Here is a 21,170-nt window from a genome sequence, read left to right on the forward strand (position 1 = left end):
GAACTTCTGGTTCTGGTGAGGAACTTCTGGTTCTGGTGAGGCAGAATCTCAGGACTCTCTAGTGGCCAGACAAGAGTGTGTTTCTACATTTGTGTGGAGAGAGGACAGCAGCCACGAAGAAGCCTTTAGGAAATACAGCTCCTTTGCTGAAGCCCTACGGAGGGCTTACCTGTCATCTGGGGTAAGACAACTCCAGTTTGTGGCTCTCCTGTGACAGGTGATTGTCAAGTGAGTTTCTCCACAGGGACCCTCAAGTCCCGCACAGGCTATTATCTGGGTTTCTCTGGAAAGTGTTGGACATTTACACACATGATCTTCGCTTTCCAACTTCCATAGAGTTAAAAACCACAAGAGTGGGCTTCTCTGAGAGTTCAGAAGTTCCAGATGGTTTCTAATCAGTGAGTGTCACTTTCACAGTGAACTGTTCTCAGATGGGCTGAAAGCTGAGACTTGGCTGACATTTGGTAGAGTGAGGGGGTCAGGATTCAAATAATAGGAAGTTTTAAAAAATGCTTTTATTGACTTAGAGGGTACAAGTGCAGTTTTGTTACATGGAGATATTGTGCAGTGGTGAAGTCCAGGCTTTTGAAAATGACTGACTCATGACGCCTCCAATTCACTGGACAAACTTGTAAATGCCTTTTCCCCTCTCTAATGAGAAGACTTAGGGAAAGTAGAATTGTCCTGAAGTCTCCAGAGGTTACGAGAAGGCAGGCCCTGAATGCAGGATGCACAGAGCTGGAGTCTTCTGAGTGCAGGAGAGATGCCAGCGCCTTTCTATTGAGCCGAGGTGTCGAGGGAGCCCCTAAGTGGGAGCCACTAAGACCCTTGCCTGGTTTTTGTTACAGCTATCTTCTTTTTTCTTTACTTTTAAAAAATTTCAATAGTTTTTGGAGTACAGGTGGTTTTTGGTTACTTTAATGGTGATTTCAGAGATTTTAGAGCACCCATCACCCGAGGAGTGTATACTGTACTTAATATGTAGTCTTTTATTCTCACCCCCCTTCTTCCCTGAGTCCCACTTCTAGCATTCTTATACCTTTGTGTCCTCATAGCTTAGCTCCCACTTATAAGTGAGAACATATGACATTTGGTCCATTCCTGAGTTACTTTACTTAGAAGAATGGGCTCCAGCTCCATCCAAGTTGCTGCAAAATACATTATTTCATTCCTTTTTCTGTGGCCGAGTAGTATTCCATGGTGTATATATAACACATTTTCTTTATCCACTCATTGGTTAACGGGCATTTAGGTTGGTTCTATATTGTTGCAATTGCAAGTGTGCTGCTATAAACATGCATGTGCAAGTGTCTTTTTCCTATGATGACTTTTTTTCCTTTGGGTAGATACCCAGTAATGGAATTGCTGGATTGAATGGTAGTTTTACTTTTAGTTCTTTAAGGAACCTCCTACTGTTTTTCATAGTGGTTGTACTAATTTACATTCCCAGCAGTGTAAAAGTATTCCCTTTTACCACATCCACACCAATGTTTATGGTTTTTTCTTTTATGATCATTCTTGAAGGAGTGAGGCAACATCTCATGGTTTTAACTTGCATTTCCCTGATGATTAGTGATGTTCAATATTTTTTCATATGTTTGTTGGCTGTTTAAATATTTTCTTTTGAGAAATGTCTATTAATGTTCTTTGCCCACTTTTTGATGGACTTATTAGTTTTTTCTTCTTGCTGATTTGTTTAATTCCTTGTAGATTCTGGATACTAGTCCTTTGTTGGAGGCATAGTTTGCAAATATTTTCTCCCACTCTGTGGGTTCTGTGTTTACTCTGCTATTTCTTTTGTTGTGCAGAAATTTTTTAGTTTAATTAGGTTCCATTTATTTTATTTTATTTTGTTTTTTGCGTTTACTTTTGAGGTCTTAGTCATTAATTCTTTGCCTAAGCTAATGTCTAGGGCATTGTTCTGATGTCATCTTCTAGAATTCTTATGGTTTCAGGTCTTAGATTTAAGCCTTTCATCTATCTTGAGTTAGTTTTTGTAGAAGGTGAGAGATGGGGAATCCAGTTTCATTCTTCTATGTATGGCTTGCCAATTATCCCAGGACCATTTATTTAATAGGGTGTCCTTTCCCCAATTTGTGTTTTTGTATGCTTGGTTGAAGATGAGTTGGCTGTAAGTATTTGGCTTTATTTCTGAGTTCTCTATTTCTGTTCCATTAGTCGATGTGCCTATTTTTATATGAGTACCATGCTGTTTTGGTAACTATAGCCTTGTAGTATAATTTGAAGTCAGGTAATGTGAAACCTCTAGATTTGTTTTTTTGCTTAGTATTGCTTTGGCTATGTGGCCTCTTTTTTTGGTTCCATATAAGTTTTAGGATTGTTTTTTCTAGCTCTGTGAAGAATGATGATGATATTTTGATGGGAATTCCACTGAATTTGTAGATTGCTTTGGGCAGTATGGTCATTTCCACAACATTGATTCTTCCCATCCATGAGCAAGGCACGTGTTTCCATTTGTTTGTGTTGTCTATGATTTCTTTCAACAGTGTTTTGTGGTTCTCCTTGTAGAGAACTTTCACCTCCTTGGTTAAGTATATTGCTAAGTTTTTGTTTGTTTTTGCTGTTGTAAAAGAGGTTGAGTTCTGGATTTGACTCTCAGCTTGGTCATTGTTAGTGTATAAGTGCCACTGATTTATATGCATTGATTTTGTAACCTGAGACTTTACTGAATTTGTTTGTGAGATCTAGGAGATTTTTGGACAAGTTTTAGGGTTTTGTAGGTATAGGATTATATCATCAGCAGATAGCAGTTTGTTTTTGTCTTTTCCAGTGTGGATGCCCTTTATTTCTTTCTCTTGTCTGATTGCTCTGACTAGAACTTCCAGTACTATGTTGAATAAAGTGGTGAAGTGGGGCATCCTTGTCTTGTTCCAGTTCTCGGGGGAATGTTTTCAACTTTTTCTCATATAGAATGATATTGGCTGTGGGTTTGTCATATATGACATTTTTTTTAGTTTGAAGTAAGTCTCTTCTATGCCTATTTTGGATTTTTTTGCACGTATTGAGATGATCATATGGGTTTTTGTTTTTAATTCTGTTTATATGATGTATCACATTTATTGACTTGCATATATTAAACCATCCCTGTATCCCTGGGATGAAACTCACTTGATCACGATGTATTATATTCTTGATATACTACTGGATTCTGTTGGGTAGTGTTTTCTTGACCACTTTTGCATCTACGTTCATTAGGGATATTGGTATATAGTTTTCTTTATTTGTTATATCCTTTCCTGATTTTGGTATTAGGGTGATACTGGCTTCGTGAAATGATTTAGGGATGATTCCCTCTTTCTCTTTCTTTTGGAGTAGTTTTAGTAGGATCGGTACCAATTATCCTTTGAACGCCTGGTACAATTTAGCTGTGAATACATCTGGTCATGGACTTTGTTTTGCTGGCCTTTAAAAAAAATTGCTTATTCAATTTCGCTGCTTTTTATTTGTCCATTCAGGGTTTCTATTTCTTCCTGATTTAATTTAGAAGGATTGTATGTTTCAATGAATTTATCAATTTCTTCTAGATTTTCTAGTTTGTGCACATAAAGCTGCTCATAGAAGCCTTAAATGATCTTTTGTATTTATGTGGTATTGGCTGTAATAGTTCCAGTTTCATTTCTAATTGAGCTTATTTGTATCTTGTCTCTTTTTGGATAATCTTGCTAAGAGTCTATCAATCTTGTTTGTCCGTTCAGAGGACCAGCTTTTTGTTTCATTTATCTTTTGTTTTTTTTTTTTGTTTCAATTTCATTTAGTTCTGCCCTGATCTTTGTTATTTCTTTTATTCTGCTGGGTTTGGTTTTAATTTGTTCTTGTTTCTCTATTTTCTTGAGATGTGATATTAGATTGTGAATTTGTGCTCTTTCAGGCTTTTTGATGTAGGCCTTTAATGCTATGAACTTCTTTTTTTAGCTCTCCTTTTGCTATATCCCAGAGATTTTGATACATGTTTCACTATTATCATTCATTTCAAAGAAATTTTTAATTTGCATCTTGATTTCATTGTTAACCCAAAAATCATTCAGGAGCAGATTATTTAATTTCAATGTATTTGTATAGTTTTGAGTATTCCTTTTGGAGTTGATTTCCAGTTTTGTTCCATCGTGGTTGAGAAGATACTTGATATAATTTGGATTTTCTGAAATTTATTGAGACTGCTTTGTGGCCTATCATATGGTTTATCTTGGAGAATATTCCATGTGCTGGCAAGAAGAATGTATACTCTACAGTTGTTGAGAAGAATGTTGTGTAAATATTTGTTAGGTCCATTTGTTCTAGGGTACAGTTTATGTCCATTGTTTCTTTGTTGATTTTCTGTCTTGATGATCTGTCTACTGTTATCCGTGGGGTATTGAAGTCCCCCACTATTATTGTGTTGCTGTCTATCTAATATCCTAGGCCTAGTAGTAACTGTTTTTTAAATCTGGGTGGGTGCTCCAGTGTTAGGTGCATATAAATTTAGGATTGTAATATCTTCTTGTTGAATTAATCTTTTTATCACTATACAATGTTCTAGTTTGTCTTTTTTTTTTTCAACTGTTGTTGCTTTACAATCTGTTTCATCTAAAATAAGAATACCTACTCCTGCTTGCTTTTGGTTTCTATTTGTGTGAAATACATTTTTCCAACTCTTTACCTTGAGTTTATGTGAATGCTTAGGTGTTAGCTGAATCTCTTGAAGACAGCAGATATTTGGTTAGTTTTCTTTGTTTTCTAATCCATTCTGCCATTTTGTTTCTTTTAAGTGGCGCATTTAGGCCATTTACATTGGGTTAATATTGAGATGTGAGGTACTGTTGTATTCATCATGTAAGTTGTTACCTATATGCTTCTATTTTTAATTGTGTTACTGCTTTATAGACCCTGTGAGATTTATGCTTTAAGCAGGTTCTCTTTTGGTGCAATATCAAACTTTCGTTTCAAGATTTAGAACTCCTTTTAGCATTTCTTGTAGTGCTGGTTTGGTAGTGGCAAATGCCCTCAGCATTTGTTTGTCTGAAAAAGACTTTATCTCTCATTATTTATGAAGCTTAGTTTTGCTTGTTACAAAATTCTTGGCCGACAATTATTTTGTTTAAGGAGGCTAAAGATAGGACTCCAATCCTTTCTGGCTTGTCAGGTTTCTGCTAAGGAATCTGTATGGTTATTTCCCACCAACCCTGAGCAGACACTTGCTCCCTGTTGTTTGTGTTTGAGCTTCTTGCTGTTGCCCCAAACAGAACATTTTCTGGCACTTTTAAAGATTCCATTATAAAGCTATTTATGAGAGTCCAAAAATAAGGGGCTAATTAAGTGAGATCTCAAATACACCAATTTTTTTTCTGAGAGGACTAGCTTGGTGAGTCCTGGCTGATCTTCTGAGTGTGTTTGCCTCTTGTCAGGATAGGAAGGAATTGGTGGGTGGCTAAATCTTGTCTATTTAATACAATTTAATAAGACTAAAGACTTCAGGAAAAAAAGATTTTTCAACTAAGTGTGGGTAATTCAAGTCTGCTTTAATGAAATGAATGAGAAGTTAAATCTCAAGTCCTATTCGACCACCCCATAGGGATATTAATGAACAATATCTGGCATACGTCTTTATTTAATTAAAGCAGCTCGTCTGATTTCAGTTAAACTTGAAATCAGCTTTATGACAGTGTTCCAACTGCATACACCCTTCAAATGCTATCCTTTCTCAAATCCATATACGTAGTAACCTCACTGCTTGATTTCTGGAGCTCTAAGGGTGTTTTTGCACTGCCTGCCCTGTGATTCCGCTAGACTCTTCTTTCATACAGAGTTAAAATACAGATGACATGTGAGGATGTTGGCAGAATGGAGTGTGTTGGGTAAGTTAAGCAATCTGTTCTTAGTCTGTTGCCTGACTCTACCCATTTATCAGGGACTAGAAGTCTTTCCTAATAGACCCCAATCTATTACTGCATCATTTCCTATAACACTGGGTTCACACTTGGCAGTGACTACTTTTGGTAAAATATGTAATTTTTTATAACTAGATGACACAATTTCTCCTTCATCCTCTGCTAGAGCCTGGCATTCCAGGCAGACTACTTGTGGAGTTGTGTTAATCAAACCTTGACAATTAGTAAATGATTTATTTGACACTTCATAATTCTAGATCTTGGATCAATCTGGGAAGGCTGTGATTTCATTTTGGTTTGTGTACAGCTGTCGTACAACTTGCTACTGAGGCATATTTGTAGGGATTTGCTGATAAATCGTAGATTATTGAATAATCTACGATTATTCAATAATAATCGTATTTGTAGGGATTTGCTGAATAATCGTAGATTATTGCAACAGGCTGGGTCCCACAATAGAATGGTGCTGCAGCACAGGTATTTCGAACCTTAAATTACGGACACGAGTAGTTATAGTTTAGGGCACATGTTGAATTTTGCTTTTCAAAGACTTCAGAGAAACAAAGGGGTATAAACTCCACATTCCTTCTCAAGTCTGTGAATACCCAGTAATGCACTTAAATGTTAAATGTGGGTCATGAGCCCGAGCATTTCTGCTGTCCTTCACACTGACTCTCTGGGTTTCATTCAGTAACTTAGATGAGATGCCCACAGGTCAAGGTGTGGCTGTTGTTTTCCCATCACAATTTCAGTTCTTGTATTTATGCTTCTAGGTTGGCTGGGGGTCTGCCTTCTAGGGCCTGTCAGGAAAGAAAGGGGACTGGAGCCCTGGAGGTGTGTGTCAACACATTATAAAGTCTCGCCTCAAACCTGGCACCTCATATTCTGGAGGAATGGGTGGATGAGGCTTGCAGGGCTGTGGAATGTGTATAGATACCAAAGCTGAAATGAGAACCATCCAGGTCACTGGACTCCACACATTGGTGCTATGGAGGAATGTTTGAAATAAAGAGACCCTTTCCTGAGGCTAAGGAGTGTTTTGCAGGTGGTTCATGACATGTCTAGCATATAGGTGATCTAACCCTGAATCTTCCAGGAGGACACATCAGTGCTGGTGAGTGCCTTGGATAAGCCTCTTCTAGGGGGGAGAAAAAAGCAAAAAAAAAAAAAAAAAAAAAAAAATGCAAAGGTGGAGGGTGACCAAGAGGGCATCAAAGAACAAGGAGGGGTTGGAAGGAAGGAACAAGAGGTGTACATGGCAGAATCCTCATGTGCTGTCAATGGGCTGGCCTTACCTATGTATCCTGACTTCCCTGAACTCTGACCTCACCCCTTCCACGTGCCTCGCGCTCTGCCTCAGAGCCTTCTCTACAGTTCGTCAAGCCCAGCAGGTACAGTCCCTGCCAGGGCCTTAGCACCTGCTGTTTCCTCTGCTGGGAAAGTTCTTCCTGCAGGTGTCCAATGCAGTGGGTGTGGTCTCACCTCATTCACTGTGCAGGGTGCACCTTCCCGGGGCCTTTCCCCGACGACCCTGTTTGAAGTGGTAGCTGGTCCCCCTCCTTGCCCTATTTTTCCCCACATCTATTGCCACCTTCTAATAGGCTATATCATCTATTTATTCATTTGGTTGCCTGTCTTCCCTTTTGAGAATGTGGGCTCATGAGGGCAGGAGTTTTTTCTCAGTGATTGAAATGAATGTAATAAGTCCATGCTCTGCATTTTGATAAGTACTTCAGGGGTAAGTCTACACCATCTATATCCCTTCGTGATGCAGGTGGGCTTGTGGGTGGGGTAAGATGATTTCATCTAGTGATTCTCAAATTTGACCAGGCACCAGAATCACCTGGGGGGCTTTTGAAATCCAAATTTCTGGGCCCACCCCATGGGTTTCTGATTTAGGAGGTCTGAGATGGGCCCAAGAATGTGTGTGTGTGTGTGTGTGTGTTTTGAGATGGAGTCTCGCTGTTGCTCAGGTTGAAGTGCAATGGCGCCATCTGTGCTCACTGCAACCTTCACCTCCTGGGTTCAAGCAATTCTCCTGCTTCAGCCTCCCAAGTACCTGGGATTACAGGTGCACACCACCACACTGGGCTAATTTTTCTATTTTTAGTAGAGACAGGGTTTCATCATGTTGACCAGGCTGGTCTCGAACTCCTGACCTCAAATCATCCACCCACCTTGGCCTCCCAAAATGCTGGGATTACAGGTATGAGTCACGTACCCCAGGTGAGGCTGCCACTGTCCACACTGAAATGTGCAGATCTAATGTGTCCACAGGCACACACCAGCTGCGGGAGGTGGCACAGAAGACTTCTGAACCGTAGATGCTCATCAGTGATGGGCTATTACCTGCTTGCTTTATTTTACCAGGGCCAGGAAGAACATATGGAGATGCAGGGCTGCAGGAATTCTGTGCTGACCATGCTGGTCATCCTGGCTGGGCTGGCAGGTAGGGATCGCCTGAGCTTGGTGGGCTGTTCACTGACGTCCACTTGGGGTGTTGGGGGAATTTGGTGTTTAGGGTTGGATGCCTCTTGTTTCATCTGAAGGTCAAATCAAAGTCAAGGAGGGGTGCAGCTCCCTCCTCCCTCCTTTTCACCTCCCAGCTGCAGAAGACGGTTATGTGGCCTGCACAGATTGTATGATTTCCATAGTGACATGTGTAGCCTCTGGGGTACATAAAGAGTGGCCTTGGAGTGAAATAAGTTCAGCACTTCACACAAGGCACTGGAAGGAACTGTAGTTTCAGAGGGATACTTATCTGTTGGCGTTGTGTGACCCAGGCTTCTCACAGGGCAAGGCTGGGGCTCACCCAGCCCATCATCCCCACACTCACCCTGCTGGGCTCTGTCCACTAGACTGCCAGGGACCGAGGCAGGAGTGCAGGAAGAGTGTGGTTATTACAGCATGGACCCTCGAGGCACAGACTGGGCTTTTTCTCCTCTTCTTAACATGCAATTCAGAGTCCATGGAAAGGGCCCTGTGGCTTCCCTGGGGGGAATTGTTTCTAACTTCCATTTCTCAGACTTAAAACAGAAATCAAAGATCAAAGAGATCTTGGCTCAGAAAGGCTTGCCTGAGGTCAGGGAGAATACCTAATCTGAGTTGTGTTTTAAAGTCATGCTTTTTTTTTTTTTTTTTTTTTTTTTTTAATCACGTCCAGGGACAAAACGAAGAGCAGTAATCATGTTTATCCAAACACTGGCTTAGCCGTAGTGAACTCTCTCCTTCAGTTCTGCCTCTCCCAAGCCGGTGGGCCCCTCCTTGACCCTGGCATCCTCGTTTCCTGGTCCTGCTTCCACAGGGGCCTGTTCCTGGTGGCGACTTCCTCCTTCCCCTTCACCTGTTGTTCTAGCAGGGGCAGCTCTGCTCCCACAATGCACCTGAGTACGCAGGTGAAGTGCTAAAGTGCTACTGCGTGTCCAATGGTGTGATTCCTCCCCAGAAACCTTTAGGACTGTAAGGATAGTTTTTCAGAACCTGCCTTGCCATTTTTCTTTTCTTTTTTTGAGACAGAGTCTTGCTCTGTTTCCCAGGCTGGAGTGCAGTGTCACAATCTCAGCTCACTGCAAACACCGCCTCCCGCGTTCAAGTGATTCTCTGCCTCAGCCCCCTGAGTACTGGGACTATAGACATCCACCACCAAGCTTGGCTAATTTTTGTATTTTTAATAGAAACGGGGTTTTGCCATGTTGGCCAGGCTGGTCTCGAACTCCTGACCTCAGGTCATCTGCCCGCCTTGGCCTCCCAAAGTGCTGGGATTACAAGCGTGAGCCACCATGCCCTGCCTGCCTTGCCATTTGACTTTACAAGGCGGAAGGAAAGGGAGGAGCTGCAGTGTTTCGGGCTACCTAGTGTGTGTGATGGCAGGCTATTTGGTTCACCCACGGGGATCCCACAACGGCAGATGGTAGTAGGACATGCTGCAGTCTCACTGATGTGGCGGGCACAAACGAGAAGAAGCCACAGTATGTGGTCTGCCAGGGCGTCTTCTTGCTATAAACTCTGAATGACATCAGAAGGGAAGAGTATGAAATTCAGAGTGGGGAAGTCTGAGTTTGGGTCCCAGCCCCACTACTGTGAATGCAAATCCTGGGATGTTGCCAGTTGGCAGAGTTTTTTTTTTTTTTTTTTGAGACAGGGTCTCACACTGCCACCCAGGCTGGAGTGTAGCGGCACAATCTTGGCTCACTACAACTTCTGCCTCCTGGGTTCAAGTGATTTTCCTGCCTCAGCCTCCTGAGTAGCTGAGATTACAGGGGCCCACCACCACACCCAGCTAATTTTTTGTATTTTTAGTAGAGATGGGGTTTCACCATGTTGGTCAGGCTGGTCTAGAACTCCCAATCTTGTGATTTGCCCACCTCAGCCTCCCAAAGTGCTGGGATTACAGGTGTGAGCCACCGTGCCCGGCTGGGCAGAACTGGTTTTTTATGGAGGCTCTGAGGAAAGATATTCCATGCCTGTTCCTTAACTTCTGATGTTGCTCCAGTCCTTGTCATCCCTTGGCTTGTAGCAGCACCACTGCAGTCTGCGTCTGTCCTCACATGGTGTTCTTCTCTGCAGGCCTCTGTGCCTCAAATCTTACTGTGCTATTCTCTTATAGGAACACCTGTGATTGGATTTAGGGCCCATTCTAAACCCAGGTTGATTTCATCTTGAGATCCTTACCTAATGAATCTGCCAATACCCTATTTTCAAAGCTTTCATTCTGAGGATCCAGTAGACATGAGTTTTGAGGAATACTTTTTAACCCAATACAGCTGTAGAGCTGGGGGAAAGGAGGGCACAGCAGTGGCTTCCACTAGAAGCTCCTGGTCTGCCCGGGAGAGCTGGTGTTAGGAACCAAAAGACACAGAGTCTGAGCCACTGGACGGACACTGTGGGGGTTACCTCCGGTAAATACAGAAAGGCTACAGCACACAGTTGATTTATGGAGATCCATTCACTTACCAACTTGAAAAACTGGCTGCTTTCCAGGTTCTGGATCTGGTTATGGAGTCATAGAAGGCCCCCAAAACGTAACAGTCCTGAAGGGCTCCGAGGCTCGCTTCAACTGCACTGTCTCCCAGGGCTGGCAGCTCATCATGTGGGCTCTCAACGGTATGGTGGTGCTGAGCATCCGGCCCATGGAGCCCATCATCACCAATGACCGCTTCACCTCTAAGAGGTATGACCAGGGCGGGAACTTCACCTCGGAGATGATCATCCACAACGTGCAGCCCAGTGATTCAGGGCACATCACATGCAGCCTCCAGAACAGTCTCCTGCATGGGTCTGCTTTCCTTAAGGTCCAAGGTGTGTATGCAGGTGGTTTCCAAATGCAGCGTCTGAAGTCCATCGGGTTAAATGTCAGAGGGCAGGAAGGACCTTATAAAATTCATGCCATGTATGATGGCAGATGTGGTCTACCTTCAGCTGGTGTTGACCTACGATTATTCTGAACTGATGAATGCTTTGTGGATCCCAGCAGACTCTCCCCAACATATTTCTGTACCCTGCTCCCAACTACAGTGGGATAGTCATTATAGTCAAAGTTTTGTGTTCTCCAAATATATCAAGTCATTGAGAGAAAAGAAAAGGGTAAACAAAATTTATAATAATAGCTGATTTTTCATTTTTAGAGTTAATTTTGGGGTGCTGAAGATAATGTTACATAGTAAAAAAACAAAAAAGGTACTTTACAAAGATTTGGAATAGTCTTACCAAAATTTAATCACTTTGCATTCTTTAAAAGCGTGTTTATACTCCATTTAAAGATATAGAGTTCCTGATTTCTATGGCAGCATTTCTTATAAGAGAAGATATTATATCTTAGAAATTATTTCTTATATCTATGTATTTACTTGTCAGGAAGAAATTCCCAAAGATTTTGTCCATATTCATGTTGCTATCAAATCAGATTTGATAACATTTGGTGGAGACACGTCTACCTATTTCTGTTTGTGTTTTAAAAAATGATTTTTTACTTTAGAAATTTAGCTAAATTGGTGTGTATCTAATTTTGTTTTCAATTTTGCGTAGTTTAATTAGGGACACAATGATATTTTCTAAATAAGTGATTTTATAAGGCTATTTAGGACTGTTGGCCTATTTTGCATGACCAGATTCTTATTATGGTAATTTGTGATATAAGGGAAAGAATACAGGAAAAGAGAATCAAAAATATAAATTCTGGTTTTGGCTTCATCAGTTGTCTATCAGAGAGACCACTGAGATGGCTCAATTTCTTCATATTTAACCTGGAGATGAACCTTCCCAGCCCACCTCATGGGCTTGCTGTATGGATCAGGTGAAAAAATGACTAAGGATGATTTGATGACTCCAAAGTCCTGTCTGATTCAGCTCCCTGCACATTAAGTTGGGAGCCAGAGTAATCTAGTGGTCAGGAGTGCAGACTTGGGGCTTGGCTGCCTGGGTCCATGTTACTGCTTTATGACAATGTGTGACCCTGGACACAATTACTTAATGACGTTGAGTCCTAGTGTCCTCATCATGGGCTGCCGTGGTGTCAAATGAGTAGGTCTATGTAAAGCCTTTACCGCCCCTGGCTTGTAGCAATCATTGTACGGCCGTTTGCTATTATTTATTGTGCTCCCAATAAAAGCATGCCATTGTGTTGGGTATTTAAGAGTGACTCAAAGAGGAATAGAATAAGACACAGTTCCTTTCTTTTAGAAGCTCACAAGAAGAGTGCATAATGCAAGCTACACAAATAATAGGGATGCCCGCCACCCAGATGCTGGCAAGTCAGATGAAAAGACAAGGTCGGGTTCCCATCGGGAGGGGAGCTGACAGAGTTGGCAGAGCCTTCGTGGATGAGTTCATGGAGAAGGTGCCATTGGAGATGTGCTTTCCAGGTCTGCAGGTGGTAGACAAAATGGGAAAGCAAGAGAGGAGGGGGCATGGGTGGGGAAACACAGGATCACAGGCGTGGCTTCTTATTCCTGTACTTACGACACATCACATTCAGAAACCATGTGGTTTTGTAGCATCTCTTCCCAAAGTTACAAGTCTACAAATTTGTCTGAATACCAATAACATGCCTTTTATATGTTGGTAATTACGGTAGTTTTTGGTTTTAATACAGATGGAAAAGCAAGCATCTAGAGAAGGCAAAGACTTCTCCAAGATATTGCGAGAGGAACCCATAGAGCTGGGACAGAACTCCATCCTGGTATCCTCGTCTTATTGCTCTGAATGGCACTTAGTTCCTAGAGGAGCAAATGTTCTCCTAGCAACAGCGTCTCCCTCAAGGGAGAAAAAAATCTTGAAAAAAGAGGAAACAACCATGAATTATTCTATGATTTTTCCCCCTTCATTATATGTCAACAAAATAGAGATAACATAACTCCAAATTGAGTCATCTGAAATCCATGTGAATATCCTAGTATCACTTTTGTGTACAGTGTTTGGCATGCCACTGCAAGACTTTTATGAAAGCCAGTGGGGAAAAGTGGAATCCCAATTGTATACAGAAAAAGGAAATCCTGTAGGTTGCTGATCTGGTCCACTTACTGCCTTATCCACCAACTAATAGTCACGCACCAAACTCTAGACCTCTTGTGTTTTGAGGGCCTCAAGGACTTGAGTTCAAGAGCTTCTATTATTAACTGAGGCAATATCTTTCTTCCCAGCTCTGTCGTCTTAAACCACCCCTCTGTCAAACAAAACAACAAACACAAAACTCTTTAGACTTTAGGGATAAACCCTTTCTCCACTCCCTGTTGCATTTACAGTAGCCCTTAAATTAGCAAAAGTGCCTCTCTTATTCCAAGGGAACATTCGGGAAGGAATAATTGGGAAGCTAACATTTCAGAATAAAAAAGTCTTTCAGAGCTGACCCAGTTCACTGTAGTCTGGGGACTCCTAGGTGTACCCTTAGATCCTTTCAGGGTGGTCTGTGAAGTCATGATTGTTTTCATAATAATATGAAGATTCATATTTTTGCTGCCTTTTTCACAAGTGCACAGGAGAGCTTCCCACTGTACATTGGGAAGGTCTGCATGACTCAGCAGACCAGCGTTTTCCAAATGACTGAAGTGTAACAAAATCATGCAAGGGTAAAAGGTCCATTCAAAGTGCCAGATAGTGCAGTGGATTTTAATGTAACAGAGAATGAAAGTTCTTTGATAGAGTTTGAGATTCCATTGTGTAACAAACATTTAAGAAACCTCAGCTGGTAATGGTGGCTCACGCCTGTAATCCCAGCATTTTGGAAGGCCCAGGTGGGCAGATCACTTGAGCCCAGGAGTTTGAGACCAGCCTGGGCAACATGGTGAAATTCCATCTCTTAAAGAAAAAAGTGCCAGGCGCAGTGGCTCATGCCTGTAATCCCAGCACTTTGGGAGGCTGAGGCACATGGATCACCTGAGGTCAAGAGTTTGAGAGCAGCCTGACCAACCTGGAGAAACCACATCGCTACTAAAAATACAAAATTAGTCAGGCATGGTGGTGCATGCCTGTAATCCCAGCTACTCGGGAGGCTGAGGCAGGAGAATCACTTGAACCCGGGAGGCAGAGGTTGCCGTGAGCCAAGATCATGCCATTGCATTCCAACCTGGGCAACAAGAGAGAAACTCCATCTCAAAAACAAACAAACAAAACAAAACAAAACAAAAAAAAGAAAAAAGAAAAAAGTAAGCTTTGGTAACAGTATTCAAGAATATCCACGACTATCTGAGAAAGCTATTGAATACTCCTCACTGTTCCAACCACATATCTGTGTGAAGTCAGGTTTTCTTTATATCCTTCAAACAAAGCAGTATATTGCAACAGACTGAAGAAACAGCTATGAGAATCCAGTCAGACATTACAGAGATTTGCATAAGTATAAAATGTCACTCCTCTTATTTTTTTTTTTGTTTAAAAGTGTAAGGTTTGTTCTTGCCGAGTTTAAAAGGAAGAAACTGAGGCCACACAAGAAGATCCAATATGAAAGGTTTATTCAGGCTCCCGGGCGAGGTTCTGAGGTCTGACAGGAGGGGCCGGAGAAGTTGCACGGACTTCTCTCAGATGTGGGGTTTTATAGGGAGTGAAGGAGCTCGATTGGTTGTGGGAGAGCAGGACTACTATTGGGTAAGGTTACAAGCCTTTGTTTGCATACAGGACTTGGTTGCTATTGGTTAGAATTACTCGGCTGCTATTGGCTAGAAAGACTCGGCTGCTATTGGCTAGAAAGACTCGGCTGCTATTGGCTAGAATCACAAGACCCTGCTTGCATACTGGGTTCTTTAAGGGAAAGCCAGGCTGTTCGAGAAAGGGAAAAGGGAAAAACCCGAGCATATCCGAGCTTTCGGAAAAAGGGGCGGGGGGAATGTGCGTCTGAGCTCCCGGAGAGGCAACCGGCCTTACACAAGGTGTAATTTATTTCCATGAAAATGTTAATCAAAATTAACACATAACAAATTATTTTAAAATATATATTTAAAATAATTGTTTAATTTTAATTTCAAATATAATTATTACTAGATAAAACCCACATAAATGAAAGGTCTTTGGAGTCCTCAATGATATTGAAGAGTATAAAAGGTATGAAACCAAAGTGTTTGAGAACTGCTGAGCTGGTCAAACTATCTAATTCAGTAAGCACAAAAACAGAGCCAAAAAAAATTCAGTGACTTGCCCAAAGGGATGACAATTTTCTGGCAGAGCCAGTATTGAAAACAGATTTTTTGATTCTTAGTCCAGTATTCTTTCCATTATGTTGTGTGGCCCAGAGTTTCAGCATGTTTTAGCTTGGACATTTCTCTCTTTCTCTCTCTCTCTCTCTCTCTCTCTCTCTCTCTCTCTCTCTCTCTCTCTGTACATTTCACTAAGGCTGTGTCTTTACTGGGCCCAATTCTCAGGTTGTTTATTAATACCTGTGAAAACAAGTATTATTTTCATATGCGTTATTTGCAGTGTGAACACTGACCTATGCAAGAGTGTTCTTAAAAATAAAAAATAGCTTATCTAAGCTATTCTGATACATGATTTGGGTTAGTTATTTCTGTAAAGATTAGATTGGATTTTGATTTAATTTGTAATGAGAAACCTATGCTAAAGCACATAGGAAGTTATGTTTAAGACTGAAATAAATAAAATGTATCTAATTGACCAAAACTCCTGGGGAGGCTTGTGTCCCACCCTGGGCTGTGTCCTCCTCACAGTGAGAAGGTGAAGCTCGTTTCTCTTTTTCCCTTCACTCCCTGGGCAGCCCAAGGTAATTTTGTAGCTCACTTCAGGGACTGCATAGCTTCTTACGGCATGCACTCCCATTTTTGTTTCCCATATCATTATTTCCCCCTGGTTTCTGATTTTTATGAAGCATTTTCTATGTAACTTTGTGTTTTCTTGTGAGCAACATCACCTTCTTCAGAGACCATGGCAGGTGTACAAAAAAGACTCAGATAAAATCTGAGTTAAGATTTCCTAGCAGAGATACAGCCTCTTTGGGCTTGGGAAAATAGGTCTCACAAAATGTGATTTGAAGCAAAACTTTAAAAAAAAAAGAAAAAAAAAAAGAAAACCTAGAAGTGAGAGGCACAGTCATGTGTTCAGTGTGTTTCTCTCTTTTCTTCTTTAGTTATGGGAGAGTTGTTCATTCCCAATGATAATCTTGTAGTCGTTGAGAATGAACCTTGTAGAGTTACTTGTCGAGCCTTGAACTGGCCCCTGCTCCCGGATATTTTCTGGGAGCTCGGTGCCCTGGTCAGCCATTCAAGCTATTATTTTGCTCCGGAGCCCAGCGACCTTCAGAGTGCAGTGAGCATCCTGGATCTGATCCCACAGGGCAATGGGACTTTGACTTGCGTGGCTACCTTGAAGAGCCTGCAGGCCTCCAAGTCTGCAACTGTAAATCTCACTGTGATGCGGCCTCACCGAGGTAAGTGAAGACTTTCTGCTTTATATGAAATGAATGATGGTTTCATGCTTAAATCTTATGTAGAATGCTGCTTCATCCACAATGCCTGGAGCAATCATATGGCGACTTTGATTTCGGGTAGGGGTGATAAGGTCAATCACATCTGCTGTCAGCTTCGTAACCTGGTACCCTCATTGGCTTTTAAAATTCCATCTTAAAGCTTTTTGTCTCTTTTTAAAAATAACATTTGAAAACTATTTAGAATCTTGGCAATTGTTTATCATCAAAGAACATCAAGTTTGGAGACAGATACTTGAATTAAACATTTTTTCTCTAGCTTTTACCCACCATTGTTTCAGTTCTATCCCACCCCCGAGCCAGTATGAAGCAGGTCCTCGTATTGGAGGAGAGAGGAGGGTGTTCAGGTCTTCCTGGATTTCTTCCAATCTTAGTGGAACTATAATGCTTCATTTTTTTTTTTTTAACCCAGCAAATCCACAATGTATTTGAAAGTGTCAAGCCTAAATGTATAGTTTAACTTGACTAAGTGACGTAACTTTAAAGCTCAGATCCCCCTAAAGAATCTGCTGTGGGATTTTTGGCATACCAGAAACTCTAACCACATTCCTTGAAAGGGCCCATACAGCCTGTGAGCTTTGAGTCAGCCTGGACAGGGTGGACCAAGGGTGCTGGAGATCGACTTGAACTTACCATTTTACAAAAGAGGAAGCAAGGTCTGGAGAAATTCTGTGCTTCCCTCTGGGTCACATGCCACAGTGGTAGAGCTGGGCCTAGAAGCTGAGAAGAGCTTTTCTTCTCATCCGAAGCTTTTCCCACCATGACAACATCTTCACCTGAGATCTTCCAAAGTTCAGAACAAAGCCACAGCCACAGCCAAGTAATAATAATAACAACAATAATAAACAGCACTCTACCGCACTTACCAAGTTATCAGGCACTGTTCTGAGCACTTCTCAAATATTCACAGAATTAACCTGCTTCACAGCTCTATGAGTGAGTGTTGCTGTTATTCCTATTGTAAAGGCAAGGTGACAGGGACAGTGCTGTTGGGATTTTGCCCACGTCTGTAGAGGGAGTAAATGACAGGGCAACCCCAGGCAGTCTGTCTCCGGAAACTGCTCATCTGGAAACACTGCCTGCTGTGTGAGCAGCCACGTGGAGGGCATATGAGGTCCCGTGGCTGTCGTAACAGGAGACCACAGGCTTGGTGGCTTAAACAAGAGAAACGGATTTTCTCCCAGTCCTGGAGGTTGGAAGTCTGAGATCACAGTGTCAGCCAGGCTGGTTCCTCCTGAGGGCCGTGAGGGAGCCTCTATTCCTTGCCTCTCCCCTTGTTTCCTTGTGGTTGCTGGCCGTCTCCCACCTTCCTTGGCTGGTAGAAACGTCACCCTCATCTCTGCCTTCAACTTCACTTGGTGTTCTCCCATTTTTTGGGGTCTTTTCTGAGACAAACATTTTTGAACATTTTGTACAGGTTGTTTTTGCAAGATGCCTCTCAATTTGGATTTGTCTAAAATTTTCAACATACTTTGATTTAGGCTACATATTTTTGGCAAGATATAGGTAATGTCATGTGGTCACAGGATGACAATTTTCACTAACATGGGTCTAAGTTTGACCCTTTGCTGAAGGTGGCATACCCTGAATTTATCCGTCATAAAAGTACATGTTTTGCCTTTATAATTAACATGTAATCAGTAGATATTGTGGGAATATCCTGTTTACCCACAGTCTTTCGCTTAACAAAAAAAATTTTTTTTTCAAACTTTTATTTTAAGTTTAGGGTTATACATGCTGGTTTGTTATATAGATAAACGCACAGCACAGGGGATTGTAGAAATTATTTTATGACCTAGGTACTAAGCCTAGTGTACCCATTAGTTATTTTTCCTGCTCCTCTCCTTCCTCCCACCCTCCTCCCTCAGATAGACCCCAGTGTGTGTTGTTACCCTCTATATGTCCGTGAGTTCTCATCATTTAGCTCCTACTTATAAGTGAGAACATGCAGTATTTTAGTTTTCTGTTCCTGCGTTAGTTTGCTAAGGATAGTGACCTCCAGCTCTGTCCATGTCCTTCCAAAGGAGATGATTTTGTTCTTTTTTCACCTACTAACTTTTACATTCATCGATAAATCATTGCCTGAACCAATGACCTCTATGGTGGTTGTAAGGAGTGGTTTTCTGCTTCCGTTATTCTTTCTGTGTCTAGTAACTGGCTTTCTTTTGTTAAACAAGAGACTTCTCTCCTCTTTCTTCCTTTTTCTTCTTCACAGTGTTAGTAGGAACTCAGTTTTGTTCAATACATTGTAATCTGTTCCTGTCATTTTTCATTTTGACACTCAGATTGCTCCAGACTTGAGCAGTGTCCCTTCAAGCTGGTGCTGGCGTCCTTCCAACATCCCCCTATTAGTTTTCGAGCACCTAAACCCATAAGGTCTTCCAGACTCATTTTGCATTCCCAAGTCCCTGCCTGGAATCAGTCATTTCTCCAGGGAGCTAACCTTAAATATCAAAAGTTAGTCTACTTAAATATGATAATATATAGTCCAGGCTTTGAAAGGGAAGGTTTTTAAAAATTCCATTAGCACCAAATGGAATAAAATGGACCGTTTAAAGCATATATCTTAACAAGGTAATGATACAGCAGGAGCTCTGGCCTGATTGATGGTACCTTAGATAGATGGATTTTAGCGACTGGCTTGCCAGCAAATGTTTTCTTTTTATGGTGGAAGGGAAAGGGAGCAATTTCTTAATTTCCCTTGATCAGGTTTAACTCAGCTGAATTCTTCTTAGACCAAGACTGGTGCCTTAATGACAGCAGCCAGGGGCATGACGGCTGGGAGAGGGAGGCCCAGTGGAGGCTTGCAATGAGTCTAACTTTACTGGACTCATTTGGAAAAGGGTAATTTGTTTCTAAATTATTCATCAAGAGCCAGTGCAGCTGGTGGCTGGCTGCATGTTGTGTGTTTTATGTAAGTTTTATTAGCTGAAGACCTCATTGCAGCCTTGGCTGGCAGGGCTGGTGACCAGACGAGGCTGTAAGGAGCACAGCCAGGTTTCCAGAGAGCCAAGAGTTAAAGCGGCTGTGCGCATTCAGGCTTCTTCAGGAATCAGATAAACATCAATTTTTCCACCCATTTCCTAAAAGTGCAAAGCATTTGTTTTAATTTCTGAAATGGTCCCTCCAAGTCATCGAAAGAAGAATGATGTCAGCTTTGGAAGCCTATCCAATCAGGGCAAGCCACGGGGTTGTAGGAAATACTTTCTGGTTTATAGTTCAAAAGGTTTCTTTAGAGAGAAGCATACTGGGAGGGCTAACGCTCGCTTCAGATCTGTTTTTTAGAAATTGATTTTCTTAACTACAGAAGTGATACAAACCTCGAGCACTGCTGATGTATCCAGAACTAGAGAGAGGCTCTCTCACCCCATCTTGGGAGATGCACTGTTAGAGCCATCTGCCCCTCGGGGTGGTTTTCTTTGTGCACTTATTTGTGGGTAGATTGTGAAATGGTTAACGTGAAGCAGTGTTTTTAGGACACATGAGCACCTTGTAGAATGTAGTGATCCCTGGTCATAACCTTACTATTTTGAGAAATGGCAATTTTGGGCACAGAGAAGTGTAGTAGAAGTGACAGTCCTGGGCCTTTCCTGTGGCACTGATGGTGCAACTTTGGGCAAGTCAGCAACCTTCCGGGCTCAGTTTTCTCACCTGTGAAGTGGGTGGGAGAAGAATAGAGAAGTTCTCTCTCCCGGCTGTGGGTCAGAGCCAGCAGAGGAAGCTTCTTCATAAATAGGTGGAGGCTCAGGTCCCTCCTGGGGGTTTAGTTTCACTGGTTCTTGTGGAGCCTGGGAATTGCAATTGTAAAAAAAGTTCCCAAATTACTCTAATGGGCGGCCAGGATTTGGGGGCTACTGAACTAAAAAAGTCTCTAAGGCCTGGGCTTCCCATCCAGCCTGATCAAGCGCTATGTCTATACAGACTTGGACATTATACAGCCTGGGTTCCAATCCCAGCTCACCCAATCACTAGCTGTGTGTTCTGGGCAAGTTACTTACCCTCTCTGAGCCTCGATTTTAGAACAGTCCTTGCCCCAGAGCACACAGGACTGGAGAGGAAGTGATTGTTCTCATTTACAGTGTTAATTCGGAGATCTCCTGTGTCACCTCTCATGGGCACAGAGGTGTGCTTTGCACACGATCGATGGTGATGACATTTGGTATTAATATGTACCTGGCACATGTTGGTGGTGATATTTTATGTTAATACATTTAGTTTCAAGAAATTCTATACCCTTTTAAAACTCTATGCATTCCTTTGAGAGCATCTGGGAAATGCTATTTTCCTTTTCTTCGTAGATGGGGAAAGGACGATCTCCAAGCAGAGACTAAAGCACATGGTAAAGTCAGTCATGGGGCCCT

General features: G+C 42.0%; 1 protein-coding gene across 1 annotated transcript in view; it reads left to right on the forward strand.

The window, feature by feature from the left end:
• The window catches only part of IGSF5 (immunoglobulin superfamily member 5), a 103,573-nt gene that overhangs the window by 56,002 nt on the left and 26,401 nt on the right, over positions 1-21,170 (forward strand). Inside the window, exons 5-7 of the mRNA XM_021669439.2 lie at positions 8,256-8,334; positions 10,866-11,183; positions 16,453-16,752. Coding sequence (XP_021525114.2) covers positions 8,256-8,334; positions 10,866-11,183; positions 16,453-16,752 — 697 coding nt within the window. The remainder of the gene's footprint in view (positions 1-8,255; positions 8,335-10,865; positions 11,184-16,452; positions 16,753-21,170) is intronic.

The sequence above is a fragment of the Aotus nancymaae genome, unplaced genomic scaffold (genome assembly GCF_030222135.1).
Source record: "Aotus nancymaae isolate 86718 unplaced genomic scaffold, 86718_ANA_hifiasm-v0.15.2.pri h1tg000022l_1, whole genome shotgun sequence".
NCBI classification, from domain to species: Eukaryota; Metazoa; Chordata; class Mammalia; order Primates; family Aotidae; genus Aotus; species Aotus nancymaae.